This window comes from Myotis daubentonii, chromosome X (assembly GCF_963259705.1).
Source record: "Myotis daubentonii chromosome X, mMyoDau2.1, whole genome shotgun sequence".
Classification (NCBI taxonomy): domain Eukaryota; kingdom Metazoa; phylum Chordata; class Mammalia; order Chiroptera; family Vespertilionidae; genus Myotis; species Myotis daubentonii.
Window position 1 is genome coordinate 98,004,129 of NC_081861.1, and position 11,640 is coordinate 98,015,768.

The 11,640-nt window shown below is 41.1% G+C and overlaps 1 protein-coding gene across 1 annotated transcript; it reads left to right on the forward strand.

Moving 5' to 3' along the window:
- Positions 1–10,692: 10,692 nt before the first annotated feature.
- LOC132224212 (CCHC-type zinc finger nucleic acid binding protein-like) lies at positions 10,693–11,208 on the forward strand. The gene has a single exon (XM_059679313.1). The coding sequence runs from the start codon at positions 10,693–10,695 to the stop codon at positions 11,206–11,208; it is 516 nt and encodes a 171-aa protein (XP_059535296.1).
- The last annotated feature ends 432 nt before the right edge of the window (positions 11,209–11,640 follow it).

The following is an 11,640-nucleotide window of genomic DNA, read 5'->3' on the forward strand; positions in this document are numbered from 1 at the left end:
TTTGAGTTTATTTTTGTGTATGGTGTAAGTTGGTGGTCTAGTTTCATTTTCTTGCATATATCTGTCCAATTTTCCCAACACCATTTATTGAAGAGACTATCTTGGCTCCATTGTATGTTCTTGCCTCCTTTGTCAAATATTAATTGAGCATATTGGTTCCGGCTGATTTCTGGGCTCTCTATTCTATTCCATTGATCTATATGCCTATTCTTGTGCCAGTACCAGGCAGTTTTGAGAACAATGGCTTTGTAATACAGCTTGATACCTGGTATTGAGATCCCACCTACTTTGTTCTTTTTCAGGATTGCTGCAGCTATTCGGGGTCTTTTTTTATTCCAGATGAATTTTTGGAGAGTTCGTTCTAGATCTCTGAAGTATGCCGTTGGTATTTTAATGGGAAGTGCATTGAATTTATAGATTGCTTTTGGAAGTATGGACATTTTAATGAGGTTGATTCTACCAATCCATGAACACGGTATGTTCTTCCATCTGTTTATGTCTTCCTCTATATCTTTTTTCAACGTCCTGTAGTTTTCTGAGTAGAGGTCTTTTACCTCTTTAGTTAAGTTTAATCCAAGGTAGCTTAATTTTTTTGGTGCGATGGTAAACGGGATTGTTTTTATAATCTCTCTTTCTGAAAGTTCACTATTTGTGTATAGAAATGCCTCAGATTTCTTGGGGTTAATTTTGTATCCTGCTACATTGTCAAATTCATGTATTAAGTCTAGTAGCTTTTTGATGGAGTCTCTAGGGTTTTGTATGTATAATATCATGACATCTGCAAATAAGGACAGTTTTGCTTCCTCTTTTCCAATTTGGATGCCTTTTATTTCTTCTTCTTGTCGAATTGCAATGGCTAACACTTCCAGTACTATGTTGAACAGGAGTAGTGAGAGGGGGCATCCCTGTCTTGTTCCTGTTCTTAGGGGAAATGGTGTTAGTTTTTGTCCATTGAGTATGATGTTGGCTGTGGGCCTGTCATATATGGCTTTTATTATGTTGAGGTATGATCCTTCTACTCCCGCCTTACTGAGAGTTTTTATCAAAAATGGGTGTTGAATTTTGTCAAATGCTTTTTCTGCATCAATTGATATGACCATGTGGTTTTTTTCTTTCAATTTGTTTATGTGATGTATCACGTTTATTGATTTGCGGATATTGTACCATCCTTGCATCCCTGGGATCAATCCTACTTGGTCATGGTGTATGATCTTTCTGATGTCCTGCTGGATCCGATTTGCTAAGATTTTGTTGAGGATTTTGGCATCTATGTTCATGAGGGATATTGGCCTGTAATTCTCTTTCATTGTGTTGTCTTTACCTGGTTTTGGTATTAGGGTGATGCTGGCTTCATAGAATGAGCTTGTAAGTGTTCCTTCCTCTTGAATTTTTGTAGTAGTCTGAGGAGGATAGGTTTTAGTTCTTCCTTGAATGTTTGGTAAAACTCCCCTGTGAAGCCGTCTGGTCCTGGGCTTTTGTTTGATGGAAGCTTTTTGATGACTGCTTCAATTTCTTCCAAAGTTATTGGCCTGTTGAGATTTTTAGATTCTTCCTGATTGAGTTTTGGAATGTTGTATTTTTCTAGGAATTTGTCCATTTCCTCCATGTTGTCTAGTTTGTTGGAGTAGAGCTGTCCATAGTATTTTTTAACAATCATTTGTATTTCTGTGGGGTCTGTTGTTATTTCGCCTCTATCGTTTCTGCTTTTGTTTATTTGGGTCCTCTCTCTTTGCTTTTTGGTGAGTCTGGCTAGAGGGTTGTCAATCTTGTTTATCCTTTCAGAAAACCAGCTCTTTGATTCATTGATTTTCTGTATTGTTTTTTTGGGCTCTAAGTCATTTATTTCTGCTCTAATCTTTATTATCTCCTTCCTTCTGCTCACTCTGGTGTTTTCTTGTTGCTCTCTTACTATTTCTTTGAGTTGTAGAGTTAGATGATTTACTAACATTTTTTCTTGTTTTTTTGAGATAGGCCTGTAGAGCTATAAACTTCCCTCTCAGGACTGCTTTCATTGTGTCCCATAGGTTTTGGATTGTTGTGTTTTCATTGTCATTATTTTCCAGGATGTTTTTAATTTCTTCTTTGATCTCATTGGTAACCCAATCAATATTTAATAGCATGCTATTCAGCTTCCAGGTGTTTGAGTATTTTGGGTTGTTTTTATTTCTAATATCATGCCATCGCGGTCTGCGAAGACGCTTTTTATGATTTCAATCTTTTTGAATTTGGGGATACTTTGCTTGTGACCCAATATATGGTCTATTTTTTTGGATATGTGTTATGAGTACTTGAGTTGAATGTATATTCCGTATCATTGGGGTGGAGTGTTCTGAAGATGTCTATTAAGTCCATCTGATCTAGTGAGTCATTTAGGATTGCTGTATCTTTGCTGATTGTTTGTCTAGAGGACTTATCCAGTGCTGTCAGTGGTGTATTAAAGTGCCACACTATGATTGTATTGTTGTCGATCTCTCCTTTGATATCTTCCAGGAGTTTTTTTTTTATGAATTTGGGTGCTCCTGCTTAGGTGCATATATGTTTACCAGAGTTATATCTTCTTGTTGTATTGATCCCTTTAGTATTATGAAGTGGTCTTCCTTATCTCTTGTGATGGCCTTCACTTTGAGGTCTATTTTGTCCGATATAAGTATTGCTACCCCAGCTTTCTTTTCCTTTCCATTTGCCTGAAAGATATTTTTCCATCCTTTCACTTTCAGTCTGTGTGAGTCCCTTCTAATGAGGTGGGTTTCTTGTAGACAGCAGAATATGGGTCATGTTTTTTTTTTATCCATTCAGCCACTCGATGTCTTTTGGTTGGAGCATTTAGTCCATTTACGTTTAAAGTTATTATTGAAACGTATTTGTTTGTAGCCATTTCTTTTTTTGTGTGGCTGTTTTCTTTCTGAGCTTTTTATTTTTTTAAAATATATTTTATTGATTTTTTACAGAGAGGAAGGGAGAGAGATAGAGGGTTAGAAACATCAATGAGAGAGAAACATCAATCAGCTGCCTCGCGCACATCCCCCACTGGGGAAGTGCCTGCAACCCAGGTACATTCCCCTGACCGGAATCGAACCCGGGACCCTTCAGTCCGCAGGGCGACGCTCTATCTGCTGAGCCAAACTGGCTTTGGCGCTTTTTATTTCTTATTTTTATACCAGTCCCTTTAGCATTCCTTGCATTGCTGGCTTGGTGGTGATAAACTCCCTTAGCCTTTTTTTGTCTGTGAAGCTTCTTATTTCCCCTTCAAGTTTGAATGATAGCCTTGCTGGATAGAGTATTCTTGGATTCAGTCCTTTGCTTTGCATCACTTTGTAAATTTCTGTCCATTCTTTTCTGGCCTGATGTGTTTCTGTTGAGAAATCATTTGACAATCTAATGGGAGATCCCTTGTATGTAACTTTCCGTCTCTCTCTTGCAGCCTGTAAGATTCTCTCTTTGTCCTGAGCATTTGCCGTGGTAATTATGATGTGTCTTGGTGTGGGTCTTTTCGGGTTCACCTTGTTTGGGACTCTCTGGGCTTGTGTGACTTTTTTCTTCCCCTCCTCAGGGAAGTTTTCTGATATTATTTCTTCTAATAGGATTTCTAATCCTTGTTCATCTTTCTGTTGTTCTGGTACCCCTATTATTCGTATGTTGTTTCGTTTCATGTTGTCCCAAAGCTCCCTTAGGCTCTCCTCCTGTCTTTTAATCTTTTTCTCCAATTGCAGTACAGTTTGGGTGTGTTTTGCTTCCTTGTCTTCTAGTTCACTAATTCGGTCCTCCGCTTCTCCTAGTCCACTGTTGATACTTTCAATGGTGTTTTTCATTGCAGCTATAGCACTCTTCATTTCTTCTTGGGTCTTACTTAAGTTGTTGATTTTTTCATCTGTTTCTTCTAGCTTCTTCCACATGTTATTGATTTTTTCATCTGTTTCTTCTTGCTTCTTGCAGAGGTTGTCGATTTTTTCCTCCATCCGGTTTAGGCACTCTAGGACACTTATTCTGAATTCTTTTTCTGTCATGTTGCATGCCTCTGTATTACTTAGCTGCTTTTCCGGAGAGTCCTCCTTCTCATTCCTTTGGGGGTTTCTTTGTCTACCCATGTTTGATCTCACTGACATATCTAGAAGTTGAGTCGTTCAGTGGTTGCTCCCTTGGTGGCAGTGACTCCTTGGTCTGTGGTTGCTCTTCGGGCAGTTGCGGTAGCAGCTGCTCCTCAGTTGGCAGCAGCTCCTCTGGTGGGTGCTCTTCACGGCTGTGGTGGCTCTTCTGGCTGGTAGGGCGAGGTTTCACGTACAGCTGCTGTTCCTCAGCAGAGGGTGGGGTGCTCAGGTGGTTTCTGTTGCTTCGATCTGCTACGTTGATTTAAAGGCACAAAATACAACACAACAAGGCACCATGTACCAGGCACTATACAGAAATATATTCACAATATTAATAACCCCAAATAAAGGTGACCACCCGAATTAAGAGAATTAGGGGATAAGGAAGAAGGAAAAGAAAAAGAGAAAAGAGAAAAAAGAAAAGAAAAGTTGGGACCAAAAAAAGGAGTGCAAAAAGTGAATTGGGAAAAAGGAGGGGGGGAAATAAAAGTGAGAAAAGAAAAGAAAAGAAAAAAAAGCAAAAAGAGAGAATGAAGTGAAAGAGGGGAAGAGACTTTTTATATGAGGAATATACTCCTATAGAACCGCCACTAATCCCAACAACTTCCAGCAACAGCTCCCTGGAGATGAATGCAAACTAGAAACAACCAAAAATATAACGATGAAAATAGAATAGAGAACACTAATCCCAAAATAAAAAAAAGAGAAAATAAAATGGCACTTTAAAAAATGGTAAAATGGTAACAGTAATAATACTGGTAAAAAATAAGAAGATAGTAATTAAAAGGGTAAAATCAGGTGATGGAAAAAGAAGTAAAAAAATTGGTTTCTTAGTTAAAAGGTGAAAAAAGAAGGAAAAAAAATTGCAGTAGTGAAGGTCCTTCGGTTCTTCTATTCTTCAGTGTGGCTCGCCTTAGACTTGCCAGGTATTCAGGAGAGTGTTGAGTTTTCCTGCGATACAGTGTTCCTCTGTGTTGTAAACCACAGTCCTTATTTTAAAGCAGGCTGTATTTGTTTCCCAGACTGCCTTATTTTGTGTTTAGCAAAGAGTCAGTTTGTGGGTCAGCCTCTGGGTGGCAGTGTTCTGGGGTTGGCCTCTGAGGCTATAGGGCCTCTCTGTCCAGTGGAAGTTCACTGCCCAGAGCTGGCTGCATAATAGTTAGTTACCGGCGCTGTGTTGTTGCTGGGATAAAATCCCTCTATAGGCCAGACCCTGTTAACTGCCAGGGACTGATCAGGTTATTTTAATCCTTGATTTCATTTAGGGTGGAATCTGGGTGTGGCTGTGCTCCTTGCCTGGAGGCTGGAGGGAGGAGTCTCACACTCCTGAGAGAATGGCTGCCCCAGTCCTGGGCTCAGGGGTGTCTCAGCACTCAATTCACCACGACCTCTCCCGGCCCCACTTTTCTCCTTAGTCTCTCCCCAGATTCCACTCCTCCGCACACTGTCCCTCTCTTCAGCACAGGTGAGTGTCTGTATCCGAGATGTCCCATGAACAGGATTCAGTGAAAACAAACACACAAACGCCGTCCGCAGAAACGGGGAAGGCTTGGTTTCTGTAAGCTTCTTCTCTTACTGGGACTGCATGGCCTGGTCAGCTCTTCAGGCTGTCCCCTTTAGGCTCAGTCCTCCGTGATCACAGAACCCAGCTCTCAATTCCCCCGGCGCTGTCAGGAATCCCACGGTTCTCCTATCCCCCGTCAGGGGCTGTGCCTGTCCCAAGGGGCGCAGCTGTCTGCCACGCTGTCTCCCTCTGACTCTCTGGGATCAGAGGTCTGGCAAACTTTCCTGCCCAAATCCCTGTTTCTTTTGTACCTTTCCAGGGGAGTTATGCTCTTCCCGGCTAAAAACTGTCTCACCAGCTGAGCAATTTCTCCAATTCGGGGTGGGTGTTATTAGTTTCAGCTGCTCACTCCATTTGCTCCGGGACACGACCTGGGATGCATCTGCCTATATCGCCGCCATCTTCCGTCTCCTAGAATCTACTCCTCCAAATTAAACTTACTTTTGATGACTTTAAGGCAAGGGGAATTTCATACAGCCTTCATCTCTCAATGTTCAGGAATTCCCAGACAAATTTGAGGCTGAGCACTTGGATAATACTTCTGCTCTTCCTTTTTGACTCTATGTACTTTCCAAATGGATCACAGTCACTCTCCTTGGCTCAGTGTGGCACCATCAAAAGACTTAAGAGTTCCTGGCTTCTCCCTGGGGAAGAAAGAAGACTGAAATATACTTTCAGGGAACGAGGCTGCCCAAGGGATTGATTCTGTTTTGCCTGAATCTAAGCACTAACAGGAAAAGATGTCAGCTTGGGAGCTGCCCAGAACAAAGGTGGCAATTTGGACTAGCCGCACACTTGCTAGCCAAAGTCCCTCCCCCCAGCTCAGCATATAATGAGCAGAAAAAAATCCTCAACTCCCAGCTTTTCCCTGAAGAGGGGAATGTGCCTGTATGCCCTATTTTCTAACTCAATAATTTGGTCCTCTGCTTCTCCTAGTGTACTGTTGTAACCTTCCATTGTGTTTTTTATTGTAGCTGTATCACTTTTGATTTCCTCTTGATTCTTACATAAGTTGATTTTCTCATCTAGCTGGTTTAGGAACTATATGATCCTTACTCTGAATTCTTTTTTTCCGACCTATTGCTTGCCTCTGTTTCATTTAGTTCCTTTCCTGTTAAGGCCTCTTCTTTCCTTTGGGGGTTGTTTCTTTTTCTTCCCATTTTTGCTCTCCCTTTCTGACCCTGGGCACACTGCTTGGGGTTTGGGAGGTTGAGTAACTCTCAGGGCAATGGTCCAGAAATCATTAGCCTATAAAGCTGGGCCTGCCTTGAATCTCACACCTATATTGTCTCTTCTGCATTTTATTCCCTTTTCCCATGCATCTGGTACCTGGGTTGTCTGCTTCAGATGCTCAGGGTAGTGGGAGAGGGTGCACAGTTCCTCTGATGTGTGACTCCCTGTGAGTACCCAGAGCCCTCTGACATGCAAGTCACTGTGCAGCCCTGACACCCGTTGGCAGCGCACATGTGGCACAGTCCTGTGGCCCATGGCTAGGGACACTGGCTTGCTTGGGGTCACCTTGGCAATACTTTCCCATGGCCCAGAGTGAGGCATGTGCTGGTTTGCTTTAGGTAGCCCCTGCAAGACTCTCCCAGGGGCCAGGGGAAGCAGGTGCATGTTGCTCTGGGTCACACAGTCCTGGCTTTCTTGTAGCCTGGTGTGAGACCTGTGCTGGGTTGCTCCATTTCACGCCTCCTTATCATGGGGCCTGGGCTGGTTTCCCTGTGTCACTCAGATCGCTCTCCCATGTTACCCGGAGTGAAGTGCACATTGGGTTGTTCCTGATGGCCCTGGCAGGACTATCTCGGGTTCTGGGGTGGAATGGGCATGGGTTGCTCTGGGTTGCACATTCAGAGCTCCCCTATGGTGTGTCCTGGGTTGCTCTGGGTTGCTTCGACAGCAAGTCCTGGTGCTGGGGGTGGAGCGGGTGCAGGGTAGCTCTGGGTCAGCCTAGCAGCATGGTTCTTGGGTCCAGGGTGGTGGTGAGGAACAGGGTTCCTCCTGGATTGCTCTCACTGTGGGATTCTAGGATGCTGTGTCCCAGTGGCTGGAGAGGAGGCCTGGTTCAGGAGCCCACTCTTGTGGCCCTCACCCTGCAGACCACTGGGAGCCTACCAGGAGGTACTGCACCACTCACTGCCAGTGCACGTTGGTGGTTCCACGTGGTTTATGGCTGGCAAGCGGTGTTCTCTAGGCAAACTCTGCCCTTCCTTATTGAAAACTGTCTCCTCAGCTGTGTCTAGTTTATTAATTCAGGGTGGATGTTCTCTGATTTAGTTGCTTTTCTGGCCTGGCCCTAAGAGGAGGTGCACAACACTGCTGCCTATTTGGCTGCCATTTTCTATCCTCTAGTGCTTTATTTTAGTTGTAATTTTTATCTGGTTGTAGGAGGCTGTAAATACAGGCATTTACCTACACTGCTATCTTGGTTATCCACCCAATGTAATTTTTAAAGTGGTATAAAGTTTGGCTACATAAACAAACCTTGAATAAGATTGTGAAATATTTACACCTGGTTGTTTTTTGGTGGTGGGGTTGAGAGATGATATACCGCATACTTATCAATGAGACTGAAAGCTTTTCCCTTAAGATCAGAAACTGAACAAGGATGACCATTCTCACAACTTCTGTTGAACAATATACTGGAGGTTCTAGCAAATACAAAAAGTTAAGACAATCTCAAGAGATTAAAAAACAAACATTTGACAAAATTGAAGAACCCTTCATGATAAGAACACTCCACAAATTTGGAATATTAAAACCTTCCTCACTTGGTAGAGTATGTATATTTAAAAAACCATGGCTAGCATTATACTAGTGGTCTTAAAGCCTGAAAGCTTTCCCCCTAAGATCAGGAACAAGACAAGCATGCCTGCTCTTATTACTTCTATTCAACATTTTACAGAACTTCTCGTGAGGGCAAGGAAGAGAAATAAAAGAAACCCAGAATGCCAAGGATGAAATCAAACTATCCCTACTTTCAGATGATACAGTCTTGAATACAGAAGTTTCTAAGGAATCCTCTAAAAAACTATAGGGACTATTAAATCAGTTCAGTTTAGCAAGGCTTCAGAATTAAAGATCAACATACAAAAATAATTATCTTTCTATAAGCTAAAAGTAACCCAAAAATGAAATCAGAAAAATAATTTCCATTTACAACAGCATAAAAAAAAGAATGATATCCTTAAAAGAAATTAACAAAAGAGCCCAGTCAGTTCGGCTCAGTAAATAGAGCATCCACCAGGCAGACTGATGTGTCCCAGGTTCAATGATTCTGGTCAAGGGCTCATACCTCAGTTGCAGGATCAATTCCCGCCCCTGGTTGGGGCACTGGTGGGAGGCAACCAATTAATGTGTCTTTCTCACATCGATGTTTCTCTCTCTGTCTGTCTCTCCCTCTCCCTTCCACTGTCTGAAAAAAATAATCAGTGGAAAGGTATTCTCGAGTGAGTATTAACAACAAAACCAACAAAAGATGTGTGAAACTTATACACTAAATACTTCATAGTGTTTTATAACATATTAAATAAAAATAAATAGAGCAATATCCTCTGCTCATGTACAGGCTGACTTAATATTGTTGGGGTACTACTCCCCAAATTGATCTGCAGCTTCCACAATATTTATCAAAGGGAGAGAGAGAATGGATTTCTTACTTCATGTCTCAGTTAAAACTGCTTGAAAAAGGAATGCCTTGTATACTATGGACATGTATTAATTTAATAAAAATATAAACTTAAAGGAAGATTTAAACATGATAAATAATGAGGTTAATTATAAGCATATATCAAATTTTGAACCACAGAATTTTTACCTCTTGAAATCTTTCCTGCAATAGCATTTAACTGTTTAGTAATAAGACTTATTTCATCACTCTATGTGGGAACTACTCATGCTCTTTGGCTCTAAACTTTAATTTTTGAAAATGTTTTTCTTTGTCATTGCATTTATGGAACCAGTTGCATATCCCAATCAGGTCATATTGAAAATAAAGATCAACTACTACATTCATTATTCTTTTGTCTGTGTTTTACCAAATATATTTGTACTGGCTGTCTAAAAGATTCATATACAAATCATATAGCTAAGTAGTAACTTAAAGAAAAATATTGTGAACTTTAAAAATTACACAACCCAAAATCATTTCAAAATTGTCAAATACAAAGAAGAAAAATAAGGAGAAAAAACAGTCATATTCAATAATATAACCCTCAAGTAGCTTTTCTTGATTTTTCAGTGTCTAATTTTCCATATTTATTTATCTAGAAAAATGGAAAACATATTCACAAATCTTCATGACGTTTGTATAAGATGTAAACAATTTGGAAAACAGAAAGGAAATCTGTCCAATATGTAAATTGTAGTTTTATAATTTATTTCCCCAGTAATAATGGGTGTTTTATACTGAATGCTCCACTAATGTTATGTTTAATATCTTAAATGGTGGTGATTATGTTGTAAATTAAGATTACTGCAATAAAACTGCATAATGAGTAAATGTTCTCACTGCAGCACTTTACAGATTTTTTTCTATCTAATGTAGCTCATCTTTATGGATATTTGTATTTTATTTTTTAAAACAAAAAATGTTGGATTACTCTAATTGGTTATAATTTGTTTCTTTCATTTACTGGATTAGATACATCTCTCACATATTTTTCCTAAGTCCTTAGCACATACATAAAAACTTGTCATCAACTAGACCACAAAGAAGGCTTAAATCTTAATTAGAAGAAACTCTACCCATCACATTTTTTGAACAGGGAAAGAATCAAACTCAAACTTAAAGACCCAAGCTTTTATTTAAAAAAAAAAAATGGAAAACGGCACTCCTGCGCTTTTGGCTTCAAAGACAGGAAGTCAGGAAGCAATAGCAGTTGGAACTCCCCTGACACAAGAATGGGGCTCTACGCAAGCCTACTGTGACGTCGTGGAAGCTCCTGGAGAAAAACAGCCACAGCTTTCTAAGTCACACTAAGGGGCGCTGTGTGGGAACCTCTGGGGCAGTGGTACACTGGTTCACTGGAAGATCTTATAGCCATGAGCAGTAAGGAATATTTCAAGGGTGGCCGCTCTGGCCACTGGGTCCGGGGATGCCCCAGAGGGGAACAAGCTCCAGGGAGAAGAGCTAGTGGCCGTGGCAGAGGTTGTCAGTACAGTTCTGCCACCCTATCTGACATCTGTTACCGCTGCGGTGAATCTGGTCATCACGCTAAGAACTGTGACCTTCACGAGGACATCTGCTACAACTGTGGGAGAAGTGGCCACATCGCCAAAGACTGTGTCGAGCCGACGCGTTCAAGAGAGCAGGGCTGTTGCACTTGTGGCAAAGCAGGTCATCTGGCTCGTGATTGTGACCGTCAGGAAGAGCAGAAGTGCTACTCGTGTGGTGAATATGGTCACATTCAGAAAGACTGCGCCCAAATCAAGTGCTACCGGTGTGGCAAGAACGGCCATATGGTCATCAACTGTCCCAAGACAATGAAGATCAAGTGCTATCGTTGTGGAAAGTCTGGGCATATAGCCCGGGATTGCCCCACTGAAGATACAGCTTAAATTTTTCCTTTGTGGCCCCCCCCTCCTTTTTGCTGATTGATAATTGTAGTATTTTCTCTGAAACCTCTTCATTGACCAACGATTGATAAATGAAGACTACTCCTAGGCCAGTTAACTTTAATCACCATCTTTAAAGGAGGAAAAGGTTTGTGGAAGTCTTATAATTAATGTTTCTGCACCACTAGTGAATGCGCTTATTGGACAGTAATTCTGAGGCTAAGGCAATTTCTAGGTTCTTTTGATGTATTTTTATTTAAGCTTTAATTAAGACCTACTGTGTGCCAGCTACTATTGCAGGAATTTGGGATACATCAGTACATAAATCAGACCAAGTTTGAGGACACGGACCTAGAATCTATGAAGTAAAATATGTAGTGTCTCAGATGAAGATAAATTGCTACAGAGAAAAAGAACACCAGGTAAAAGGATAGA